Raw genomic sequence first — 26,589 nt, forward strand, 5'->3', positions numbered from 1 at the left:
TTAGTATATTAATAATAAAAATAATATCTTGGCAATCACTGGTTTAGATTTTTTTTTTCAAATAATACCTACAACCTTTTTAAAAAGTACCTTAATATTAAGTATTGTAATTCAAAATAATATTGTATACGAAACCTGTAAAGAAAACATAGTAAAGGTCTTAGTAAGATAGATATTAGTTATGTAAAAGGATTCTTTAAAAAATGTCAAATTTTATGTAGGCAATCAATTTATTTTTATAGTTAAGGTAGTTACTTAATGTAAAAACTAAAAATGGCCATCAAATGTTACTCCAATTCAGTATCATAGATATAAATTAGAAAAGTACATTAATGGTCAAAATAAAAACAAACAGTTTCATATTAAAAATTGTTTAAATCATCCAATAACGATTTACATTTATCTCTTAAAATTTTAACTGCTTCTACAAATATAACGCTTGGTAGCATTGCTCCCACTGACTCCACATTAACTGAAAATAAAAATCATACAATTATAAAATCTACTTATACAATTATATGCAATGAAAAATAAAGCGCTCAATAGAGGAAATTTCCACATCTCAATGTTAGTTCTGGTCAACAACGAACGTTATATAAACAAATAATACCTAAATATTGTCTACAATGTGGAGTTATGTGTTCAGGAAGTGTAAAAGCTATATATATACATGTATAAATAAATAATAAAATTAAGGACACAATTGTGGGTATTCAGACCACTTTTTGCTATGATTTTGTAGGGACATAACCAATCTATAGTACAAAATTATCGTTGCTTAAATATGCATAAAAACTTCATTTAAAATCTTATCAGTACCACACTGATATTAATGTGCGAATGTAATTCAGTAGGTTACTTTTATACAGCTTAAAATTACGATTTTTTTGTGTATAGAGATAAATAGGCCCTTAAAAAAAAGAAACAGTGTCTTAAGAATTATGAAAATGTGATCCTACTAATAAGTTGAAACTTGAAAAATAATTTAACTTGATTTAACAGTGCTTGAACATTTTTATAAAAGTGTTGTTTGTCTGTTGTACAATAGTAAAGGAAATTGGTACATTGACTATAGATAAAATGTAATGAAAAAGGGAATAAAAGATTACAAAAACCCTCTCCTTTTCCTATAAACAAACAACTTCATCTTTTATAACTCAATCAGTATCATGCAACAATTATCACTTTGTATAAAAAGTAAAAAAATGCAGTTAGGATAAATATATAATAATAAAATGATTCCCAATTGATATGAAACAAAAAAATATATTTTACTAAAAATATTTCCACAAAAAAGAAAAACCTTTTGTTAGACCCCATTTTTCAGTTTATGCAGTGTAAATAGATTTTGACGGCATCCGTTGCGCAGTGGTATTTACAAGACGGAGGTCCTGAGTTCGATTCCCGGCTGGGCCGATTGAGGTTTTCTTAATTGGTCTAGGTCTGGCTGGTGGCAGGCTTTGGCCGTGGCTAGTTACCACCCTACCGACAAAGACGTACCGCCAAGCGATTTAGCGTTCCAGTACAATCTTGTGTAGACAGACAACCGGAAGGAGAGTGGAATTCATCCTACTCCTAACAAGTTAGCCCACTTCCATCTTAGATTGCATCATTTACCATCAGGTAAGATTGTAGTCCAGGGCTAACTTGTAGAAAAAAAAAAACTTACATATGAAATGATTTCTTATTCTGCTCAATACGACTGCATCCTTTATACTGTCATAACGGTAAACATTTCTGCTACAGCTATCATATCTGGCATCTCTCACGAAGGCACGACCATCACTGTCTATACCAATCACACACGGGGAGAAGCAGCTCTGCAGTAGTGTTGCCTCACCACCAGTCACTTCTCTTGTTAGGGTTATTTCTGGTAGTAAACGATAAGAGGCTGTAGCTGAAATAAAACAATTCATTTACATTCACATAATTAAACCAGAGGCATAGCATGCCTTGGAGGGCCCATATATAAAAATAATTGAGGGGCCCAAATAAAGGGTAAGGATTTCTTACAATAGACACATGCTTGCTTAAAATTAATATGACAGTGACATGTAGATGCAGATTGTTTCTAACTTTTGGGGCAATGCTTAAGTTTTGTCATTTTTGAAGTTTTTTTGGGTTGTTTTTCCAGGAAACACCAGATTAATTGAGATAAGTACATTTTACTGATTTTTCGCAAGCATACGTAAGAGGCCCCTGTAGTCTGGGGGCCCCGTATCATTGATTAATATTGTTTATAACCTAGGGATGCTCAAAGAAGCAGGGTAGCTGAAAATGTTAACATGATCAACTTTGTACCTACCTACTGGTGAAAATTTTGCATGATCTTTTCCAATACCCTTGACTGCAACTAAGTGAAGGTCTAACTCGTGACCTGGTCTCATTTTTGAAATAAGAATGTCACTGTGAACTGGCCCCACTTCTGTCTCTTTGTGTACAGATGCTTGATTGCCAATTGGATGCCATTTTATTGATGAAGAATATACTGAAATTAGAAAGTGCATTTAACTTTATTAACAAATAAATAGTAGATTGAATAATATATTTACAATACCCAACTAAATATTTTTTATTTTATACAGATATATCACAAATTTAAGAATATTCTCAAAAATAGTCAGTAGGCCTAAGATGTCCTCCATGATGATGATCTTTTGGATATAAAATGAGGAAAGTCAACCAATAGTGGCAGATCAAAAATGTTGCTCTCTCATTTGACCTACAACTATGAAAGAAAGACCAATATTTCTAGGTCAGCATCAGTCAGAATTCCCATCAATCCTAAAATGTTAGTCAGCATCAAGCCTACTAGGGAGTGATTTTAGCATATTTACATTTCATAGCTAAATTAGCATATATTTCCACCCATCCTGGATTTCTTCCCTAAAACTATGTTAGCGTTTGTTCATCAGTCTATAAAGTGAGGAAGGGTGAGTGCTCATGTATTTACAGTTGTAAACTAAATTATCTATATATATAGACAACTATGTGATATTAATTTTTTAGACATACCACTGTGATTTTCATACAAGTCTTCAGCCCTGAATGAGTCTTTGGGTTGTGATTTATTTGCAGAACATTTAATTTTTAAGGTGAACTCGAGTGTATCAAATTCAGTTCCATCTGTTGAGTCTGAAAACAATTAAAGTATTATTATTCTGATTTATTCACCTGCAATAGTAAACAAATTATTATGGAACATACCTTCTGCGCGATATTCAAATAATTTTGGATCTGCTTTGAGCGGTATCAACCCCAACCTGTGAGCTAACACTTCATCTTGAATGATTGAAGTATTATTTTTGATCATAACTTTCTCAATGGCCATACTAGGAACTTCACTCAACATCAATCGACGGAAGGCGTTTGCAAAAGCAGGCTGTATACCAATTAAGTCAAATTCCATTTCCGAGTTGTCCATACGGACTATAACTATGCGAAATTTTTTCACAAACTTCTTGAAGTTCCATTTTTCATCAGCCATTCCATAATCATCAGGAGCGTTCTGTAATTTATTTGATAAAAAATTAAATAAAGTTGATTACCTATCCAAAAAGACAGTACAGAATATTGGGTACCAAATAGGTAAATTTTTATAGTATGTATGAAGACTATCATTGTTCTGGATTTTCAAGCAGGTCATAGGTGTTTGGTAGTCTAAATTAATAAAAAAGTTATAAAAAGACGACAAAAATTCTTTACTACTCATTCGAGAACATTTAATATTTCATTCCCCTCCAACTAGTCGAGAAAGAATGTATTAGTTGTACCCTACTCCTAATATCTATTGTATTGTATTGTTGGTCTATTGTTGAATAGACCAACGGAGCGGGGATCGAACCACCACCACTCGATGATGAGTCCCACCGCTCCTACCGTTAAGCTATTGAGGCTCTTTTTGTTATCCCCGTATTTCCACGGGAGCGAGAAGTACGCGGGTGAAACCATAGTGTTTGCTATTGATAAATACTTGTAGAAATCGAAACATTCCGGCTATCATTAATATAAATAAGTACCTTTACACGAAATTCCTCCAGTATAACTCTAGGTTTGTCTTCTAATTTAGGCATTATTGATTAATTAATTGTATTTATATCACTGTAATGATAATAGTTTCTAATTCCTTAAATTAATTTGCCTTTAGAAAAATCAACATAACCTTCCTAACCTCAAAAAATCCACAAGATTCTTTCAATCAAATACAAAAACAAAAGAAGCCCTTTGTCATTGTCAATTTTTTTTTTTTTTTTTTTTTAATTTATTTTACGGCCTTGGATACAAGTTCTTATAGGCCTCATTGTCAATAAAGCCTTGTCACCAAAGAGTATAATAAGTATATGCTTGTCACTGTCAGACAGAAGTTATTATTAGTGTTGCTAGTAAATGTTATAAAGGTTTATTTGTTACAGCTTTATCACCGATGTTCGTATCGTTATCGATAACAATTAACAATAATCGATAAGTTATAGATAATATTTAAGCAATGAAATGAATCTATTTTTAAATTAAGTTTTGCCTACTTTTTCATAATGAAACCCCACACCATTATCCATTTCGATATTTTTCTCACTGAACAATCCCTATGCGCAGAAGATAGATAGAATTGTACACTTGACCATGTGTGGCCGGCTTTATGCGTAAACGTATTATCATTTTTTATCTGTTGGTATTGATTTCCGGGGCGTGGCTTAAAATAAATCATTCACTCAACTGCTTATAGATTCATTCACTCGATTCAATTCATTTTTTTGATTTTTCGTCGTTCGCTAACGTGTGGTTAACGTGAAAGTAGAAGTGATTTGTATTAATTATAGTACACTTATCGAAAGCTGGTAAAGACCTTTTTACTGGAGGAACTGGTCAAGAAAAAGTAATTCATCATGTCTGAGACGCGAAAAAACCATCTTACCATAGATGGAGGGCAAGTTAGGGAAGACGACCATGTCGCCTCCTATAAGCCTATTCCAGAAACAGATACAGGTAATTTGATAGCACGCATTCAAATAATTCAGCCTATTAAGTTTTTTTACTATAAGTACCTATTTCTATAAGTAAAATAAGAAATTAAGAACTTAAAGTTCCACCGAGAGACTTACTCTACAAGTTACAACAGGTCAAATTTAGTTTTCCTTCAATTCATAATTTAAAAGCGATGTTAACATCAGTGTACCAACAACTACATTTCTTTGTTTTAATTTATGATAATCATTATCAGCTGATCCTTGACATTTTAGTAAAAGTGGTTGGGACGTCACGTATATTTACGTTAACCGACCAATTTAGGATGACTTCCTTTCAAATCGGTTTTAAATGTCTTTAAAACATTTACAGTTTCTATTTTTTATTATCTTCTACAACGCACATGAAGATCTTTAGTGATTTTTTGTTTTTAAACAGTATAAACGGAAATAAATAAGTAGTTATTTCCGAAAAATGATTTTTTGCGTTGACTACTGTACTTGGTCGGGTTATAAAGCGCTTTCATTGGATAAGTCGTACAGCGTAACAGCGCCATTTTGTTCTTAGAATGCTGACTGATGCAATGAGGAAGAATATTTGCAATAAGTTTTAGTTTTCAACTCAACAAATAGTTTAAGTTTCTTATCACTAAGACTTGTTTAACAAGGCAAACGTTTTAAGTAAATAAAAGTGTAAAATATTTGTGAATACATTTTTTTTATTAGTGCTTGTGAATCTACATAAATAGAGGACAAGTGAGAAGCCAGGAAGTTGTAATAAATGTCAATTGTGACCACAATTTGATCATTGTTATATTCAATTTATTCAAATTTAGAATGCAACCCAGTGTCAGTGTTAAGAAATTTAGAGATAATCATGACTGGAGATTTTGTTTACAGCCCTTGAGATAGAATACATTGATGGAAATACAGAATACATACAAATGAGTCAAACAGAAATTATGGACACACCAGACGATTCAGATGATCATTGGGATCACGAAAGCACAGCTAACATGCTGGCTTTATATTTAGAACACATTGATAAGTTCAGAAATCCAAAAATTAGGAAAAAAAATGTATGGGTGGACATTGGCCTTGCGGTTGGCAAAGGGCCTGACAGTTGTGACAAGAAGTTCAGAAACCTCAAACAGACATACATACGTTTGCTGAGAAAGAAAAACAAGAATGGGGTTACCAATTTCAAATGGCCATTCTTTGAGGTGTTCGAGGAGATTTACAGCATCGATGGAAAGTATCAAGATGAAATCCAACAGAAGATAAGAGATGAAACTAGTGGCAAGATCAAAACACTGCTAGATATGAGTACAAGTAAATTAGATGACAATCAGGATAATGGTGGAACCTCAAATGGACCGTCAGATGAAGTCAGAAAAAGGATGTTAAGAAAAAGGAATGCTGAATTTAGGAAGGTTACATTGGAAATGAGGGATCGACAGAGGGCGGTGGAAGAGAAGTTAGACAGACTTATAAATACAGTTGAGGAATCAAATGATATCCAAAGGGAAAGGAATAGACTGTTTCAACAGTTTCTTGACAATTTAAGGCCGAACCACTGAGCCACTGTTTCTTTTTGGAAAAGATTTGGGTGTAGCTTTAATAATAATTAATTACTTTTAATAATGTATATTTTTATTAAAATATTTTTTAATTATAGAGTTCAAGGAAAATAAACCAAGCATCAATTTTGCTAAAAGTTGAATTAAGTTACCTTTTTAAGAATAAACCACTGAACCAATTTGGATGACATTTGGTATAGACAGTAAACAGACTTTAGCATGACCAGAATTGCAGTCATTTGCTAGTTACTTAATAAAAAGCCATGAATGACAAAATAAATTAATTTATCACTGTCATTTATAACATTCTTACTTCACAGATTTTTAGTACAGCTACCTGTTGCTTGGCAAGTTTTGCCTTTCCACCGATTATATCTGTAAATTTTTTTGTAATTTATTGTTCTGATTTCCTTAGAAGTAAAATAAAAGTAGTTGTTGGTATGTCATGTAAATAATGATTTTTTAAATTATATTTTTAAGTATTTTATAAGATTGCTTAATTTGATAGCAGTTAGTCCAAGATTTAGAAATATTTTTAAAATTTATTACTATTAAGCTTATTTTGTGTGAATAGCTTTAAATTGATGAGACACTCAACTTTAATCTAATGATTTAATAAAAAAAAAATTGATTCTGGTGGCTAACAGTTGTACTTAGCTTAGTTAGTTTGACAACCGGTGGCGCAGTAGTACCTTGTAGAGAATATAAAACAAAAAAAGTTAGCTACCAGAATCCCCAGATCCTGGAGTAAAGTATAATAATATTTGGCCGCTTAGAGATTGCATTTCTGACAGGTTATGATCGAACTGGCATTCAAGGTTGTGTTGAACTGTGCTGTTTCAAGGTTATGCCAACTGTTTGTCTTTGTAGTGAAAAAACGAGGCAATAAGCTAGTTGATACTTTTTTTAAATGGTCTTAAATAGTTTATCATTCTACTAGATTGAAAAATTTATTTTTATATATTTTGAGACATGGTTACATGAAAATTTTAGTTTTTAAATATGTTTTTGACAATATAAGCCAAAACGCCTGTCAGCCATGATGGTCTATATTTCAACTGTTTCATGACGTCACTAGCAAATCCCTTACAAACAGAGCTTTTGACAAAAATATTTGTTAACAATAATTAGTTTGACGTTTAAAAGATCAAGTAACATTGTGGTGACACAAAATACATGACTTTTAAATTAAATTTTATAAGAAATTCTGAATTTTATTAAATAATATTGATATATTTCGGACCCTTATTCCATGTAATATGCACAATTAAAATTGTTTATATTAAAGTTGATATGAGTCAACTACCCTATTACCCTACTGTTGTAATTGAATATGTTTGTCCAATTCGATCATGACTTGTCAAAAACGCAATCTCTGAGCGGCCAGATACTAGCTGTATTTTTGTAATATTCATCACAACTACAAATTTTAATAGAAAATTTGAATGTCCTGTTAAGTTCCTAATTTGCACAAAGCATATCACTTTTAATTACCTATGTAGTTTTTGATTTTATACAAACAGATCATGTAAAGTATTTTTTTATGTACAAATAAGTGATTTAATAAAAATTAATTGACAACTTGGCTGAGTATTTTTATTACCAACCAACTAACCAACTAATCTACTATATAATAGTAAGTCAGGTTTTCCTTCCTGACGCTATAACTCCAGAACGCTCGAACCAATTTTCACGGTTTTGCATTTGTTGGAAAGGTCTCGGGCTGCGTGAGGTTTATAGTAAAGAAAATTCAGGAAAAGGCAGAAGTTGGGTAGGGGTAGTTAAAAGTTTACATCGAGTTTCACGCGGACGAAGTCGCGGGCGTCCGCTAGTATATTATAAATATATGTTTGTTTGTTTATTTGTTATGCACAATTGCACACCTTTGTAAGCTATACTGTATTCTGTACTGCACTGTATGTAGCAATAGCAGTACAGGGTTTGCTACAATTTCTGAGCTTGTAAGTAGTAGCTTGTACAATAAACAATTAATGAATATCTTAGAAGAATCACATCACTGTTTTAAAATAATCCCAGAATAAAATAATGTTTAAGTGTATACTAATCAGTGAAGGAAAACATCGTGAGGAAACCTGCACACCAGAGAATTATCTTCATTCTCTGCGTGTGTGAAGTCTGCCAATCCACATTGGGCCAGCATGGTGGACTATTGGCCTAACCCCTCTCATTCTGAGAGGAGACTCGAGCTCAGCAGTGAGCCGAATATGGGTTGACGACGACGACGATACTAATATTAATATATAATATACATATACTAATATATTAATATTATAATATATACTAATATTAAGAGGTAAAAGTTATAAAATATAAAACTGCACTTGGCTATTCTGTTTTCTATGGCTGTGAGCTGTTAAATGATAGTTTATCTAACTTTCAAGTCACACTGATTAAACTTTACCATTACTCCTTAATGACCAAAGTTTAGTGCCCCTAAGATAAGACTATAAGTAGGTAGGTAGGCATAAAGTTGAGCCGTGATAGCCCAATGGACCTCTGCCTCCAATTCTGGAGGGCGTAGGTTTGAATCCGGTCCGCAGCATGCACCTCCAACTTTTCAGTTGTGTGCATTTTAAGAAATTATATATCACGTGTCTCAAACGGTGAAGGTAAACATCGTGAGGAAACCTGCGCATCAGAGAATTTTCTTAATTCTCTGCGTGTGTGAAGACTCGAGCTCAGCAGTGAGCCGAATATGGGTTTATAATGATGATGAAACATAAAGTTAATAAACTAAGACGCACGACAATAGACTAACGGGCGGGGAACGAACCACCAGCCTTCGGTGACGAGTCCGACCACTCTTACCGTTGAGATATTGAGGTTGAGGCTCTAACATATTCACTCTAAGCCAAACTAAATATGGCTTACAAGTAGAATCATGTCCCCTACAAAACCGAAAAGCCGTGGCCCTAATATGGACCCCTGGTAATGATGATTACAATGATTACAAAGAAGGGATGATGTAAAAAGTTGTAAGAATGCAGTCCCTTATTAAGCCAGCATTATCAGTGCAGCATTTTGCCGGGTTTCCTGGAAGTGCATTTTTGTGCCCGTTATGAGAGCCCGTTTTTAGGGTTCAGTTCCTTGTACAAAATAATAAACTGTGACCTTACAAAATGATAAAACCACGTTAGTCATTCAATTTTAGAAAATTTTAAAATAATATTAAAACTACGTACCTAAAAATCTATAACTACATATTATAAAAATTAAAAAGAAAATATACTAAATTTAAATTATATCTAAAGGCTCAGGCGTCGTAGAATACGTCCGAATCGACGATCATAGGTAAAGTGCCCAGAAGGCTGGCAGTATTGCCACGTTGTATGGCATTACTAATTCTTTGGCCTAAATATAGGCTAGCCTCCTGGTCACGGGAGGTGTCGATTAAACGCTTTGCAATTTCTTTGTAAAGAAAGCGTGTACTCGGACCCCACGGTCCTAGTGTTTCGACCGCAAACGGCTCAAATATGTAATCTCCGGCGAGATTGCTATATTTGCGCCGCTTGAGGGTCTCTGCTGATGCAGCAGCAGCGCCCGCACATCCCATCGTGCCAGGAAGAAGTTCCACGTTAGCTATATTATATTATGGATTTAGAATATCCACAGCGAGTATGTATCATGTTTGTAAATTTGAGAACTCGAACTATACATGCCCAGCTTACTAGAGAGCAGCCATTTTTTTTTTCAAAGTAAAAAAAGATTTCTGTAATTAATATTTTAATATTCCATAAAGTCCGGCCTTAGAGGCTGGAGCAATACAAGATGCACTCAGAACCTAGGTATCTAGACTCTTTTTATCTTTTTCTGTTTAATATGCAACGCTATTAATGCAATTTCCTCGATGTCCATTATCTATGAATGTAAGAAAAACTCAGTTATTCTGCGGCTAGCGGGAGACTGGCCTAGTTTGCTATAATTTTGCTTAATACTCTGTCAATCGACAGTGCGTAACGGCTCCAAAATAGAAAATCGTACCTACCTGTTGAATTTTACATTACAAATCCAATATGGCGGCCTCCCCAAGATGACGGACTAGCTGTTTGAAATCCACCCCCATGATATGGATATCAAATGAAAGGGGTTACTGTCAGGAATACGAAAAAAAAAACTCACATGACTTAAATCCAATATTTTAGTTTTTTAAACTATTTAAAGTTATTTAGAACAATTTTGTTAAACATAGACATAGTTTTTGCCTAAGTTTAACCGTTTACTCAGCGCACGGATGCGTTGTAATAAGGTTGTAATGGAAGTTCTCAAAAAATTACATATTCCCATTTTTGGCACATTTTTCATTGATACTCTTCTTTTGGTAGTAGCGTGATACTATGTGTATAGCCTTTCTTATATGCGGGTAAATAAAATATACGGAACCCGAGTTTTCTTTATCGATTCGCATGTGACGGAATGTAATAACGATTCATCTTTTTGTTCGACTGGAGTTCCACGGCCAATAACTCAGTATTCCTCGGAAGGTGGTCGAGTACAGACGTTCAAAGTGCCGAGCCTATGTAAGTCATATAATCTACTTACACCTATGGAAAAATATTACATAAAAGCCTTAGTTTGTTAGGGTTACGCCTACATGATCGATATAACGACGGCCTTGATGTATTTTACTACTCTAGCCTGTTACCGCCTCACCTTCTCCCTTAGAAAGTTTTGAGAAAATAATTAGCATAGGTGTAAAGCGAAAGCGAGAAGGTCACATTTTCTTTTTTTTTTTTTTACATAGATTTCTGTTTTTTTTGTTAACGTTCTGGCTTTCAAAATTAAGAGAAACTTTGTTAAAAGCAAATGGTATAATAGGTGAAATTTTTAATTGGATAAAATGAGAAAAAATCGTAATTTTTGTGGGTGTTTGTTACCTGAGCTAAACTGTTATTTCTGATGATTTTTTTTTTGTTGCCCTAAACTCCCTTTATTGAGGGCGTACTTGGAAGTACTCAATAACATGTAAGGTATTGTCCCTTAGTAGCAAGTCCCATAATTCCCTATTGGTTTCTCCTATTATGAATAAAGTCGCGGGCACACGATAGTCAGAAAACGTTAAAAGGCAGATTAGTTAATGACTGCAGGGAATTGGCTAACAATTAGTTAATAGAGATCCTTGCTTCTCGAAGTTTAAATAAGTTTTTTTTACGTTATTTTTAAATTTTAAAGTAACAATATTTATATTTGTCTGATAGTAGCCGTGATAGCCTAGTGGATATGACCTCTCCCTTCGATTCGGAAGGCATAGGTTCGAATCCGATCCGGGGCATGCACATCCAACTTTTCAGTTATGTGCATTTTAAGAAATTAAATCTTCATATAACTAAATCCTTTTATTGCAATATGTCAGAGATATACGATCTGTAATCTTAGTAAAAATAACGTGAAGCCAACCTAGGTCATAGGTTATGTTACCTACTCATCGAGTTCCGAAGTAATCCGTTGACATTCGAGTTACGCACGTAGACAGAGAGCTTGCGATACGTATTACCATAGACGTATATAGCGTGTGGGCCGTGCCCACCCTAGTATTCTGGGCTACCGATATGGCTGGCTATGATTTTGGCTGGTGGGAGGCTTCGGCCGTGGCTAGTTACCACCGTACTGGCAAAGACGTACCGCCAAGCGATTTAGCGTTCCCGTACGATGCCGTGTAGAAACCGAAAGGGGTGTGGATTTTCATCCTCCTCCTAACAAGTCAGCCCGCATCCATCTTCTCTGCATCATCTTGCATCATCACTTACTATCAGGTGAGATTGTAGTCAAGGGCTAACTTGTAAAGAATATAAAAAAAAAATGGAATTCTATTATGACACTAATGTTAGACTTGGTGTGGGGAGCCAGGCCCACCCTATAGGAAATAATCCTAGATACGCCAATGCTTATTACGTTTTATACTTGACGGTTGAGTGTCGAGTTCAGTTTCAAGCGTCCACATTATCATGGAACTCCCATAGAGAAACTTACGGTAGCAAATTATAGAGTTTGGATTGTGGTGGCTTTGGAATATAGCATCAGGTTCAAGGGTGCAGAGTCAGAGCCTGTAGCCAAGTGGCACGTCGATTCTCTTTCTACAAACGCTAAAGCTCCGAAAACTAGAAAATATCTTATTGACAACTTGATCACGATAGCAAATGTCATTCCTATACATTTTTAAATGTTCAAAGCGTTTGCGATCGTAGAAAGAGAATCGCCACTTGGCTACAGGCTCTGACTCTGCACCCTTGAACCTGATGCTATATTCCAAGGCCACCACAATCCAAACTCTATAATTTGCTACCGTAAGTTTCTCTATGGGAGTTCCATAAAATCCGTACTGAGTACATTATTATTGAGTATGATATTAATTTGTTCTGTATATTATTTTGTTAAGAATTCCGGACATCCAAGGCAAGTCTGCACAAGTCGAAGGAGAAGGTGTCGCCCGACGGCGCGGAGGAGAAACTGCTGCAGAAGGAAGACGAGGCCAAGATCGTTACTCGAGTTGACATGGTGGACGCCAAGTACGCCGTGGGCGATCACAGGAATGGGGACGCTAAAATCGAGCTTGACGCTAATAAGAAGGTAAGACGTCATTTTGTTTACGTAGAAATAAGCTATGGTATATTATTCATTATCATTATCAACCCATATTCGGGTCACTGCTCTGCTCGAGTCTCCTCTCAGGATGAGAGGGGTTAGGCCAATAGTCCACCACGCTGGCCCAATGCGGATTGGCAGACTTCACACACGTAGAGAATTAAGAAAACTCTTTGGGTATGCAGGTTTCCTAACGATGTTTTTCCTTTACCGTTTGAGACACGTGATATTTAAATTCTTAAAGAGGTGCATGCTCCGAACCGGATTCGAACCCACACCTTCCGGAATCGGAGGCAAAGGTCATATCCACTGGGCTATCACGGCTATCATATATGGCTATGGTATATGGTAGCAACTATTTTTAACTCCAATGAGTCTTTTTCCTTGACGATTTTAAAACAAATCGACATATTATAACCGTAAGCGACATTTTTATCGTAAAGGCCTTATCACACTAGTGGTTTGCCTGCGGATGCGTCGCGAAGGCGCAGCGGATTCGCAACGTTTCCGTCACGGTTTTGTAGTGGATTAACGACGTACAGTACATTCAGTAACAAAATAGATTCTGACGAGGAACACTGCTTTTTTATTTATTTAAAAAAAAAAAATTTAACCTAAACTTTTTGGTATTTTGTCGGCCTCCGTGGCGCAGTGGGAGGCTTAGGCCGTGGCTAGTTACCATCCTACGGCCAAAGACGTAGCCAAGCGATTGAGCGTTCCGGTGTGATGTCGTGTAGAAACCGAAAGGGGTGTGGATTTTCATCCTCCTCCTAACAAGTTAGCCCGCTTCCATCTGAGATTGCATCATCACTTACCATCAGGTGAGATTGTAGTCAAGGGCTAACTTGTAAAGAATATAAAAAAGACATATCTTAGTGCGGTTGTCGCGGATATATATAACAAACTTGGAAAGTAAGTAAGTAAGCACAGCAGTCTAACAATGCAATTCATAGACGTTGCAAGGCACCCCTTAGGGAACCATTCACCCGCTGTGTGTCGCATTCTCAAACGGATAGAGTTTAAATTCGACACTCAGCGGGTCAACGATCCTCTGGGTCCTCACAACGTTTATGAATTTTTATTAATTGATTATGAAACACGGCTAAAACTCACGTTATATAAGGTCGGAGTATGCTCTATGATTTCCTCTGTTAAATACGTAATTTCCTGTTCAGCAGTTCTCTGGGCTGACGAAGGAGGAGCTGATGAAGTACGCGGAGGACCCGTTCTGGGTGCGCCTGCGCTGGTTCATGTTCGCGCTGTTCTGGGCGCTGTGGCTGTGCATGTTGGCGGGCGCGATCATCATCATCGTACAGGCGCCCAAGTGCGCTGCGCCGCCGCCTCGCACCTGGTATGACTTGTCTTTGAACTTCTTTTCAATAGGCCTGCCCTATAGTTGACGAGCAGCATGAGAAGGAGCTAGGAAAGAAGGCAGAGACATCCAAACAACAGTCTTTTTTTTTATAAGTTAGCCCATGATGACGGCCTACGTGGCGCAGTGGTATGCGCGGTGGATTTACAAAACGGAGGTCCTGGGTTTGATCCCCGGCTGGGCCTATTGATCTTCTTAATTGGTCCAGGTCTGGCTGGTGGGAGACTTCGGCCGTGGATAGTTACCACACTCCCAATAAAAACATACCGGCAAGCGATTTGGCGTTCCGGTACGATGTCGTGTAGAAACCGAAAGGGGTGTGGATTTTCATCCTTCTACTAACAAGTTAGCCCAATTCCATCATAGATTGCATCATCACTTACCATCAAGTGAGATTGTAGTTAAGGGCTTACTTGTAAAGAATAAAAAAAAGTCCATGACTTGCTTCTGCACTCGCTCATAACCCCCAGTGACCCCGCTGAGGTCCCATAAAGGCACCTGCACAATCAGAAAAACCTCTGGCAAGGTGTCCTGCATCCAACATCCACCATTTCTCTCCCTATTACAACTGTAAAGTGTAGATGTATGCAATTTAATTCAACCCACTTGCTAAAGCCCATTTTGCAACTAAGAAGAACACTGCACAGATAGATTAACACTTTCGCTGCGGCACTGACCTCTGGTACGGTACGAGGTTTCTTGAACTTATACTAAAACGTACGAGGTCCATTTACCTCGTAACTCTTGAACACATTAGACGTACAAGGTCAATTGACCTCGTACCGCAGCAAATGTGTTAATGATACAAATCTAAAGACTAAATAGCATCACAATTTAAAAATGTAAAAAAAGCTTAAATTATTTATTTTTAAATCCTTTTTAAATCAACATTTTTTTTAATATTAATTGATTGACGCGGCACGATCCAAACTGAATCCTTTGGATTGGAATGGTTTGGATCGTGCCGCGTTGCAAGAACCAGCTCATGACTAAGGGCCCCGTATGGGTTCGAAACTAGTCGGGCATACTCCGACGTAATATCACGTGAGTTTTAGCCGTGTTTCATAATCAATTAATATGAATAACACTCACGATAGTTTAAATTCTAATTTTTTTAATGTTCATGAAAGATTTACCATTAATTTAATTTCCCCTAAAATTGCTATACTTCTATATCTTACTATATTAATTGATTTTTCAAAGGTATGAGAAGGGGCCATTGGTGGAAATGTCCCAATCAGAAGACTACCAACAAGCCGACCTAGAGCTGCTGCAGAAGGCAAAGGTTTCGGGTATTTTTGCTTATACCTGTGAAAATGCTTATGATGTGTTAAATAAAGAAGAACCGCCTACGTGCTTGAAGCAGTTCAAGGAGTTTGCTCTCAAAGCGAAGAAATACGGAATACAGTAAGTATTAGTTATTATTAACCGATTAGCGTATCCTAAAAGGACAATGCCAGACAATGTATAGAAGTTTAACCCACTAAAAAAATTCATTTGCAACAATATATTATATATAATTTTATAGGATTTTTTGTACTGTTAAACAAATATTACCTTTTAACCCGTTATATGTAGGGGTATAAAAAGAAATCCAAGTTAAAGTTTGATTTAAGGTCAACTATGTGCCACAGAGGAAACAAAATAGATCGATGGTATGGTATGTGCAGTTTATTAGGAAATAGATAGATATAAAGCGTCGTGATTGTTTTTTGTAAATACACAGGCACATGCAATACTTTAAAATAAGCGTGATTTTATTATTTTCAAATTATTCCGAGGTGACCAAATACGTGTTTTGAGAGTTTGACAGTGTTATGACTGTGAAGACTGACTGCGAAGTCTGATGTAAAAATGTAAAAATAGTTTATTTTTACATTTTTACATCAGACTTCGCAGCTCTGGATTCTAGCTATTTTGAATCTAAAGTGATTAAAATGTTATAAAAACGCTCTAAAGGGCTCGAACCCAAAGTCGAAATAAGGTTTTAAAAAAATAAGTAAACAATGTCTTCTACGAGGAAATAACGCAATGGATTTAATTACTTTTTTGGAAGATTTTTATTCCGGACTTTAACAGTAAAATAGGTTTATTAAAAAACAATTATTTAAAAATTGGATTTTTTTAGTACATTTACATTTTCCGCAAAATTCTAGGTCAGGATCTGGCATTTTCCTTTATTGCAATATAGCTATTTTATAGTATAATTATTATAAATGCGAAAGTCTGTACTTTTGATCTTTTCGCGGCTAAACGGCTGACCTAATCAAGATGAATTTTGATATAATGGTAAATGGGATCATGGAGAAAACATAGGCTACTTTTGACCCTAAAATAAAAATAGAAGAGGGTCAAATAGGGGTTGAAAGTTTGTATGGAAAGTCACATAAAATGGAATGGAGTGGAGTGGAATAAAGTAGAATAATTTTGAATTAGAATTTTGAATCACACTAATATTATAAAGGCGAAAGTTTCTGTGGGTTTGTGTAATGTTAAAGTAAATATAATATATTATATTGCTATATATCTTTCATTTCAGAATAATCGTAGATCTGACAGCTAACTTTGTACCGAAGACCCACACTTGGTTCCAACAGAGTGAGAACAAGACAGGAAACTTTACTGATTACTTCATATGGGCTTCGAGTGAGGAGTTCAACTCTGAAGGTCAACGGTTGTATCCCAACAACTGGGTAAGATATGAACAATTCATCATCATCATCATATCAGCCGATGGACGTCCACTGCAGGACATACGCCTTTTGTAGGGACTTTCAAACATCACGATACTGAGCCACCTGCATCTAGCGAATCCCTGCGACTCGCTTGATGTCGTCAGTCCACCTGGTGGGGGGTCGACCAACACGGCGCTTACTAGTGCGGGGTCGCCATTCCAGCACTTTGGGATCCCAACGCCCATCGGCATTGCCACTTCGGCTTCGTAACTCGTTGAGCTATGTCGGTGACTTTGGTTCTTTTGCGGATCTCCTCATTTCTGATTCGATCACGTAGAGATACTCCTAACATAGCTCGTTCCATCGCTCGCTGTGTAACTCTGAGCCTTCTTATGAGGCCCATAGTTAGCGACCAAGTCTGGATCCATAGGTGAAACACCTTGAACAATTAAATATATATTTATTTAATGTAATACTATCTAGGTATTAAATTGACTACTATTAACTACTTATTATAAAAAAAAGAAACAATAAATTTAAATTATACTTAGGCGTCATAGGATTCGTCTGAATCTATGTTCACTGGTAAAAGTGCCCAAAAGGCTGGCAGTATCAAATGGTATTTCCCCAAGGTACGATTGAAGGACGTCGAAATTCGCAATTTTGGTAACTTCTATTTTATAAAAAATTTTTGGATTTCCTTTCCTATATGCAAAGTGAGAATGATTTTATATTGTATATATAAGTGTGTGGTATCGTTATCGGTATTTTTGTGCATTAAATAAGGGTTTAAGTGCTAATTTAATATACGGGACACTACACTGAGTGTAGCGCCAACACCTACTTGGCTGGTTTATTTAAATATATTATGGAGTTTGCTCCTTAAGAATCGATTTTTCATATATAGCCCTCGGTATGAAAATATATGGGCAGTAAGATTCGATGAACGAATGACAGCGTTAAGTTTTTGTGCGCAACCCATTCTGCGCACCTTTCACCGTGTGTTACCGCCAACAGCCTGCTGCTCCTCGGTTGCGCACCTTTTTATATTTAGATAGTCGATCTGAAAGAGTAAACTCCATTCGTGCGTCGGATCTGACACACACTTTTTTTGTTTTATTTTTTTTAATTATTTTGTATTTGCTCGGCAAAGGTATCACGTGAGAATGCTCCCGCATGGTCTCTGAGCGACAAGCGCCAACAGTTCTACCTGCACCAAGTGAGTTCGGACACGCCTGACCTCAACTTCAACAACATCAAAGTGGTGAAGCAGTTCGACGATGTCATCGCGACGTGGATGAAAGCCGGCGCTGGGGGAATCAGGTAAGGATAATTATGACCTAATTGGTCCAGGTCTGGCTGGTGGGAGGCTTCGGCCGTGCCTAGATACCAACCTACCGGCAAAGACGTACCACTTCACTTATTAATTTTGCTACAGTTGCTACAAATTTTTGTTTATAATGCAGCTAAAGAATTGTGCTATTGGTAATGATAAGGGATTCCCAGTTTGTTACTCTAGTTTTGGAAAAAAATAACGTGAAAGTTCAAAAAAGTCTTATTAATTATTCAGTTTCTTAACTTTGTACAACATCTGGTGTATAAAATCTCTATGAGTTGACTTGCCCATTTTCTTAAAAACATGTTTGTTTAATGCAGATTCCGAAATGGTATAATACCCATTACATATCATGTTATTTACGAAAAAAATAGTCCAGAACATGTCCTTGATTTTATTAAACAGAACATGTCTTTGTTAACGTAATATGGGTTGACCCTTTATTGTGTGACCAGTTGCAGGTAGTCAATATGGATAAAGCAAGCAGATAACTACTTTATTTCGACAATCTGTGGTTGTTTGTCACTGAACAAAACGTACATGTTAGGTAAACAGTAGTTTTGCGATAGATGTTTATTGTTCTTATTAAAAACAACAAAAACAGGCTCAGAACTCAGAAGTCAGAACTTGTGTAATTACAGTTAAGTCCTCCTTTGACCATCGTTGCATGCGCATATCTCGGTTGTAGTTTTACGTGTTTGGATTTTTTAAAAAATTAATTTGGCTTACGTACTACGGACTCTGTTATTGTGAATTTTGATAGGTAGGGAGAACAACACGAGCAGAGAAGGGGAGTGTTGATCGATCGTCAAGGAATTCCTTAACCCTACATCCAGTAGTCACAAGTCCTGGACTTTGCTTGGTGTTTTTCTCTCTACCACGCGATGGACCCGGCACGGTGAATCCATGCAATGCTAAGATATTCGTCTCTCTACGAATTGGACATTTGTGATATTATCGAAGACTTCTGCATAACCCTGGACTACTAGCGTAATGTAGCAAAATGGGAAAAAAATAATTTATCGGGTCATTTAAGTCCCAATAGTGGCCATAATTTTGAAACGGGACAAACTATCCCTACGACGTTTCAGTGGTTATGCATAGTATTATGTGTGTTGTTGTCGCAGGCTGCAGCACGCGCGCTCGCTGCTGGTGGACCGCTCGTTCCCGGAGGACGTGCAGCTCACGGGGCAGGGCAGCACGCCCGGCGCCGTGCACACGCAGTACGCGTACTGGACGCACCGCGGCCTGCGCGACCAGCCCGCGCTCGCCGGCCTGCTGGCGCACTGGGCGCAGCTCGCAGACACGCACGCTGTCGTCACCGGTGAGTTGCACTGGGCACTGCTGGCGCCGCTGCTGCTGCACGACGAGCGGCTCACGGGACAGGCGGGCCTTAAATGTTTTTACGAAAGTAGAGGCCTCAGACCAAATGCCTATGGACTGGTATCGCACCCAGATTCACCAACAAAATTGTCTGTCGTTTTTTGAGGGGGACGAGTTAAACTCGCACATCACATCATTTGGAATGCTTTTCTCTGATGCATTACGAGGTTTTTTGACCTCATACTAAAACGTTGTGTGATACAAGGTCCATTGTAACTCTTGAATATTCTTGAAGATGCTAGACTTACGAGGTCAATTGACCGCGAACGTGTTAAGCTGTATAATTGAGTTTTATTATTATTACAAATAACAATTTGTTCGCAGAGGGAACTGTGTTTACGATAGCAGACGACAGTCGTCCAGAGCTGTACCAGAAGATGGCGAACGTCACGCTGCGGCCGCCGTCCGCCGCGCCGGTCTCCCTGCAGGACGCCACGCAAGCCGCAGCGGTCATCAATGACCGGCTGAAGAACAATTGGCCGATGCTGAAGGTTAGCTGATCACAAATTAACACGTTCTCTGCGGTACTAGTTTTTCTGTATTTTCCTCTGGTGCGGTACGAGGTTTTTGGACCTCATACCAGAACTTTGTGGTGTGGAACGAGGTCCATCAACCTCGTAACCCTTGAAGACGCTAGACGTGCGAGGTCAATTGACCTCTTACCGCAGCGAACGTGTTAATCTAAAGGAGATGGTCCATTTCAGGTCCACTCTTATACCCCGTATCATTATAATTTAAAAAATACAAGGATTTTAAGGAGAATAAAATTAAAACCCAGGTTTTTGAGTTTTACCAAGATGGCGCCCCTATAGCAACTATGAGAGCAAATGTCAAATCGACTACAGCATTGAAGACGTCATCAATCCGCCATTATTACCCCTGATAGTGTTGCAGTTCTGTTACGTAAATTATATAATCAACAATTGCCAATAAAATAAAAAAAACTCCATCTTATTTCTTTAGGTTTTGTGAACAATTTTTAACCGACTTCCGAAAAGGAGGAGGTTCTACGTTCGGCTGTATGTATGTTTTTTTTTTTTTTTTTTTTTATGTATGTCCAGCGATAATTCCGTCAATTATGGACCGATTTTGAAAATTCTTTTTTTGTTTTGTAGGGTTTACTTCCAGGGTGGTCCCATTTTTTTCATGTCAGGACCTGATGGTGGCATCCTGGAGAAATTGAGGGGAACTTTCGAAAGTTGTAGAGACGGCTAGTACGTTTGTTAGTGTTTCCATAAGGTATTTTAAACCACTACAACTTTATGAAGGTTTGGAGTTGGTTTGATGATGGAGCCGAAACACAGACGATGGAACTCGTCAAGGATTTACGGCAGTCACCTTTTGTTTGGGCTTGATTAATTTGTATTGATGAGTACTTTCCACCTATATGGGTTGTGACTGTGTTAAGGGTCTGGTGATGAAGACGAGTGACAGTGAAGAGAACTCCTCGACGGTTCACAGTAGCTACCTTGTGTTTGGACTTGATCAATTTGTATTGATGAGAACTTACCACCTAGATGGATTGTGATTGTATTAAGGGTCTGATGATGAAGACGAGGGACATTGAAGAGAACTCCTCACGGTTCACAGTAGCTACCTTGTGTTTGGACTTGATAAATTTGTATTGATGAGAACTTTCCACCTAGATGGATTGCGACTGTATTAAGGGTCTGGTGATGAAGACGAAGCACAGTGAAGAGAACTCCTCGACGGCTCACAGTAGCTACGTTGTGTTTGGACTTGATAAATTTGTATTGATGAGAACTTTCCACCTAGAAGGATTGTGACTGTATTAAGAGTCTGATGATGAAGACGAGGGACAGTGGAGAGAACTCCTCGACGGTTCACAGTAGCTACCTTGTGTTTGGACTTGATAAAATTGTATTGATGAGAACTTTCCACCTAGAAGGATTGTGACTGTATTAAGGGTCTGGTGATGAAGACGAAGCACAGTGAAGAGAACTCCTCGACGGCTCACAGTAGCTACCTTGTGTTTGTACTTGATAATTTTGTATTGATAAGAACTTTCCACTTAGATAGGTTGTGACTGTACACACGCAGTAGGTATGCTAACACTAAAAATAAAAAAATAAAAATTTTAATATAAAAAAATTCAACCGACTTCCAACTCAAAAAATAACTTTAACTAAAAAGCAAAAAATAACATCCTACCTATGTGCTACCTTCTGATCAGTTTGAAGGCGGTGCCAAGCCAGTGTCGTGTTTTAATTAAAGCTGTTTCTGGAATAACCACAGAAATTTTGTAGTTTAAACGTATTTAATTAAAACATCACTGGCTTGGCACCGCCTTCAAACTGATCAGAAGGTAGGATGTTATTTTTTGCTTTTTAGTTAAAGTTATTTTTTGAGTTGGAAGTCGGTTGAATTTTTTTTATTAAAATTTTTTTAAATTATTTAAAAACATAAGACACCATTTTTCTTGAATAATATTGAACATTACTGATAGCGACGTTCGTGTACTGACTCGAGGATGTATTCGTTTTCGAATTTTGTATTTGGAACGGCTACGACATCGTCGTGTTCCGTGCGTATTATTCTTTAATCTGTGCACCAAACATACTATATCTTCAGCTTTATAATATTAGTATAGATGGTTTTGTTATAAAGCTATTTAATTTTCAGCTAACTGTGAACAGTGAATCTGCCATGGATGAAGAGCTGGCAGCATTTACCTTGCTGCTGCCAGCGGCACCGGTGCTGCAAATGCAGCAAATTGTCAGTAAAGACAATAATAGTGTTATAGTAAGTCTAAATCCTTTATTATCAACCTATTTTAGGTTTCCCTCCTTATTATAATAGGGGGATATAGGGCTTAACCCACCACACAGTTTCAATGCAGTTAGCAGGCAATGTTCAACTCTTTAACGAGTACTGTCAATAATGATAATGATTGGAACCAACAGCATAACTTGCTTTGTGCTTTTTAAGTTACAACCAAATTCCAAGTTAATAAGAATTTTTATTGAAAAATGTAGAAGAAAGATAAGTTTAATATTTCATAGGTCGAACGAATATTCAAAACAGAACTTCGAGAAGCCACATATTAATCTAATTACTGGACCAGTGGACAGTATCCACCACACCCCTTTCGGTTTCTACACGACATCGTACCGGAACGCTAAATCGCTTGGCGGTACGTCTTTGTCGGTAGGGTGGTAACTAGCCACGGCCGAAGCCTCCTACCAGCCAGACCTGGACCAATTAAGAAAACCTTAATCGGCCCAGCCGGGGATCGAACCCAGGACCTCCGTCTTGTAAATCCACTGCGCATACCACTGCGCCACGGAGGCCGTGCTGGCTATGTGTTTCAATATGGCTTTGCAATTCATTTAGCCAGTCATCAACTAATCATTTTGTACCAAATAGATTGCCTTATTAGCCATTTTGCCTTGTTAGTCGTGGCATGACTTGATCATGTAAGCCAAAGGCAACCTTACCAAAACTTCTGACAGAGTCCACTGAGAAAACCGAATTAATCACTTAGATATTTAATAAAATGCCTTCTACTTTATACAATGAAACTCTAAAATGCAGCAAAGTAATGAAACTAAAACGAGAGCTACATGTGATTCCTACAATTTTCCCCGCCAAATAGCCTCAATAGCTCAACGGTAAGAGCGGTCGGACTCATCACCGAGGGGTGGTGTTTCGATTCTCGCCCCGTTGGCCTATTGTCGTACCCACTCCTAGCACAGTCTTTCCCGACTAGTTGGAGGGGAATGGGAATATTAGTCATATTATGGAAACATTGGTCATATTTTGGCTGGTGGGAGGCTTCGGCCGTGGTTAGTTACCACCCTACCGGCAAAGACGTACCGCCAAGCGATTTACCGTTCCGGTACGATGTCGTGTAGAAACCAAAGGGAGTGTGGATTTTCATCCTCCTAACAAGTTAGCCCGCTTTCATCTTAGACTGCATCATCATTTACCATCAGGTGAGATTGTAGTCAAAGGCTATCTTGTAAATAATAAAATTATAAAAAATATGGCAAATATTCTTAAAAAAAAAAAATGAAATACGTCACAATATGTTTGTGTTTGTGTTACAGAGCGACCTAGTGTCGCACGTGGCGGAGCTGCGCGCCGACATCAGCATCCAGCACGGGCAGCTGCAGCTCAAGTCCGTGTCTGCGGCCAACTCCACCGACAGCGTCGTCGCCGCCGCCAGGTTACTACTTTATTTAGTTTTAGCAAACTAAAATAAGAAAACTAATATCGAACGAAGGTTATGATTAATTATATTTGTCAGGACAACTTAATTAACAAATCAAACTGTAACCAAAATAAGACCCTACAATGACAGAGAATGACATTGAATGGAATCACACACTTGTGAATGCTGTGTGTAGGGTTAAAGGATCCTTTAAGTTAACAAAGACTTAAGAAGAGAGCATACTGAAGTCGACCGGACGACAAGTGCCTTATATCGCAAGTCGGTCCCGCCAACTGCTCGCTACCCCTCTCTAAATCCCTACCCTTTACGAAACAACTCGCACCACTTAGCGTCGGCACGAGCCAACACAAGATCGACATCGACAAATAGTAGTCTGGGACATTACACACTATTTCCTACATAAGTTTTAACTTTTTTCCCATTATTTTTTTTTTGTTAATAATATTACAAACGACGATAATGAACGGGTGAAGCACGTCGCGCAGCGAATACGAAAACGTCCGATCCGAGCGGCGACATACGCCTATTTAAGTCGCCCCGGGGTGACGCGACCATGTACCTGTACGTTTGCGCTAAAACACGGAGTGCGCCAGGCCTGCCGGAACGCTAAATCGCTTGGCGTCTTGCCGGTAGGGTGGTAACTAGCCACAGCCGAAGCCTCCAATATAAAGTATGTATTCGCATTGCAGGTGGAAGCGCGGCCACATGGGCTACGTGTCGGTGTACAACGCAGGGGCGGAGGCGGCGCGCGCGGACTTGACCGCGCTCAGCTGGCTGCCGGAGCAGGCCACCGTGTACAGGGCGCCGCCCTCCAACACAAAGTCAGTACTCATGTTCCACACATTCATTGTCAGCATATTTTAACGCGTAGGTTCGAATCCAGTCCGGGGCATGCACCTCCAACTTTTCAGTATGTGCATTTTAAGATATTAAATCACTTATCACTTGTCTCAAACAGTGAAGGAAAAAAATTAGATGTGCCGGTGTCATGGACACGGCCGAATTGTACGTGAATATGCAGTTGGTACCTCGTACAATACTTATATAAAGCCCAGGCAGGTAAAGTCACGGCCGCAGAAAAGTAAAGGGCGCGACTGTAGGCCGCGCGTGTTATGTGTTTAGGTAAAATGATCGGAGGCCTACCACAAGTCCCCGGCCTAAGGCCAGAGTACGCTAAGTCACCGTCGGAGGTTAGTTAGGCGCGCGACTTACATCATTATGTACTTAAGTCGAAACCCCGATCCTGCGTGCGCGGCTGGAGGCCGACTTCACACCCGCAGATAATTAAGAAAATTCTCTGGTATGCAGGTTTCCTTCACAAGACACGTGATATTTAATTTCTTAAAATGCACACAACTGTAAAGTTGGAAGTGCATGCCCCGGACCGGATTCGAACCCACATCCTCCGGGATTGGAGGCAGAGGTCATATCCACTGCCACTCCTGGGCTATCATGGCTCCTGACCAACACTTAAAACAATTAATTAATTTCGTATTTGTGACGGGTTCACCGTCGTGTTCCGTGCGCTCCATCTGCTTATTATTGATTAATCTGTGAAAATAATATGTCGTCGTTATCAACCCATGGCTCACAGCTGAGCTCGTGTGTCCTCTCAGAATGTGAGAGGGGTTAGGCCAATAGTCCACCACGCTGGCCCAATGCGGATTGGCAGACTTCACACACGCAAAGAATTAAGAAATTCTCTGGTGTGCAGGTTTCCTCACGATGTTTTCCTTCACCGGAAAATAACATTTAATTTATCGATGTTGTTCCAGTTACACAACCGACTCGTCAGTCGACTGTAACGACGTGTGGGTGCCGGCGAAGTCTTCGGTGGTGCTCGCCTATGTGCCCAAAACTGGGGCAGATGAATAGCGTGCATGTTCTACGTACATACAAGTGGTATTAATAAGCTTTGACCGTTATATAGCGCGGTATCTCAAAATGTTTTCTTTGCATTTAATTTTGTAACTTTTGAATGAATTTGAATATATTGCTTTGAATATGTTTGTTATTTTTTATTTATAGATAACGTCTTACTTGAAATGTTCATTTACAGTCACTTAAGACAATTTGAAAGGGGAATGCCCATCCCCGGCCCAGGCCTACCCTAACTTGATAATTCTTTTATAATGAATCTGAAAATTTTAAAATGAATTTTTAAATAAAAGATTGCTACAGCGTTTGACGACATTTTTAATTCATCTTTAATTTGTCTACAACAAGGATAAGCGAAGATCGTTGACCATACAGCCTGAGTTTGGCTATATTTTTTGAAGAATTATTATTGATTTGTTTGTTCGTTTTCTTGTTGGTAACAGAAAAAATAATACATTTTAAAATGTTATTTTTTTGCCGTTTTGGTACACCGGCGAACATTTTTCCTTATAAGAGTGATAAAAAAAAATGTTATTTCTTCAAGAAACAAACTTATTGAGCCAATTATTTAGTCAGATCCATCATATTATCATCTCCATATACTTATGT

The 26,589-nt window shown here is 37.9% G+C and overlaps 2 protein-coding genes across 5 annotated transcripts; one reads left to right on the forward strand and one right to left on the reverse strand.

Moving 5' to 3' along the window:
* Positions 1–211: 211 nt before the first annotated feature.
* LOC112057335 (DNA-directed RNA polymerases I and III subunit RPAC1) lies at positions 212–4,206 on the reverse strand. The gene is made up of 6 exons (XM_024097831.2): positions 4,020–4,206; positions 3,208–3,508; positions 3,016–3,135; positions 2,306–2,488; positions 1,670–1,897; positions 212–472 (listed from the first exon to the last, which is right to left on the reverse strand). The coding sequence occupies exons 1-6, from the start codon at positions 4,071–4,073 to the stop codon at positions 363–365; spliced, it is 996 nt and encodes a 331-aa protein (XP_023953599.2). The 5' UTR covers positions 4,074–4,206; the 3' UTR covers positions 212–362.
* A 551-nt stretch (positions 4,207–4,757) lies between these two features.
* LOC112056937 (neutral and basic amino acid transport protein rBAT) lies at positions 4,758–26,109 on the forward strand. Of its 4 annotated transcripts, none has more exons than XM_052888088.1 (12): positions 4,758–4,983; positions 12,936–13,126; positions 14,317–14,492; positions 15,717–15,920; positions 17,053–17,206; positions 18,342–18,511; positions 19,652–19,848; positions 20,232–20,398; positions 22,551–22,670; positions 23,978–24,096; positions 24,792–24,923; positions 25,878–26,109. In XM_052888088.1, exons 1-12 carry the CDS (start codon positions 4,884–4,886, stop codon positions 25,975–25,977), a joined length of 1,830 nt encoding a protein of 609 aa, XP_052744048.1. In that variant the 5' UTR covers positions 4,758–4,883; the 3' UTR covers positions 25,978–26,109. The 4 variants fall into 4 exon arrangements, with proteins under 4 accessions (XP_052744048.1, XP_052744049.1, XP_052744050.1 ...); XM_052888089.1 differs by having other exon boundaries at positions 14,320–14,492; XM_052888091.1 differs by lacking the exon at positions 4,758–4,983 and adding an exon at positions 10,955–11,079.
* Positions 26,110–26,589: the final 480 nt, after the last annotated feature.

This window comes from Bicyclus anynana, chromosome 21 (genome assembly GCF_947172395.1).
Source record: "Bicyclus anynana chromosome 21, ilBicAnyn1.1, whole genome shotgun sequence".
NCBI classification, from domain to species: domain Eukaryota; kingdom Metazoa; phylum Arthropoda; class Insecta; order Lepidoptera; family Nymphalidae; genus Bicyclus; species Bicyclus anynana.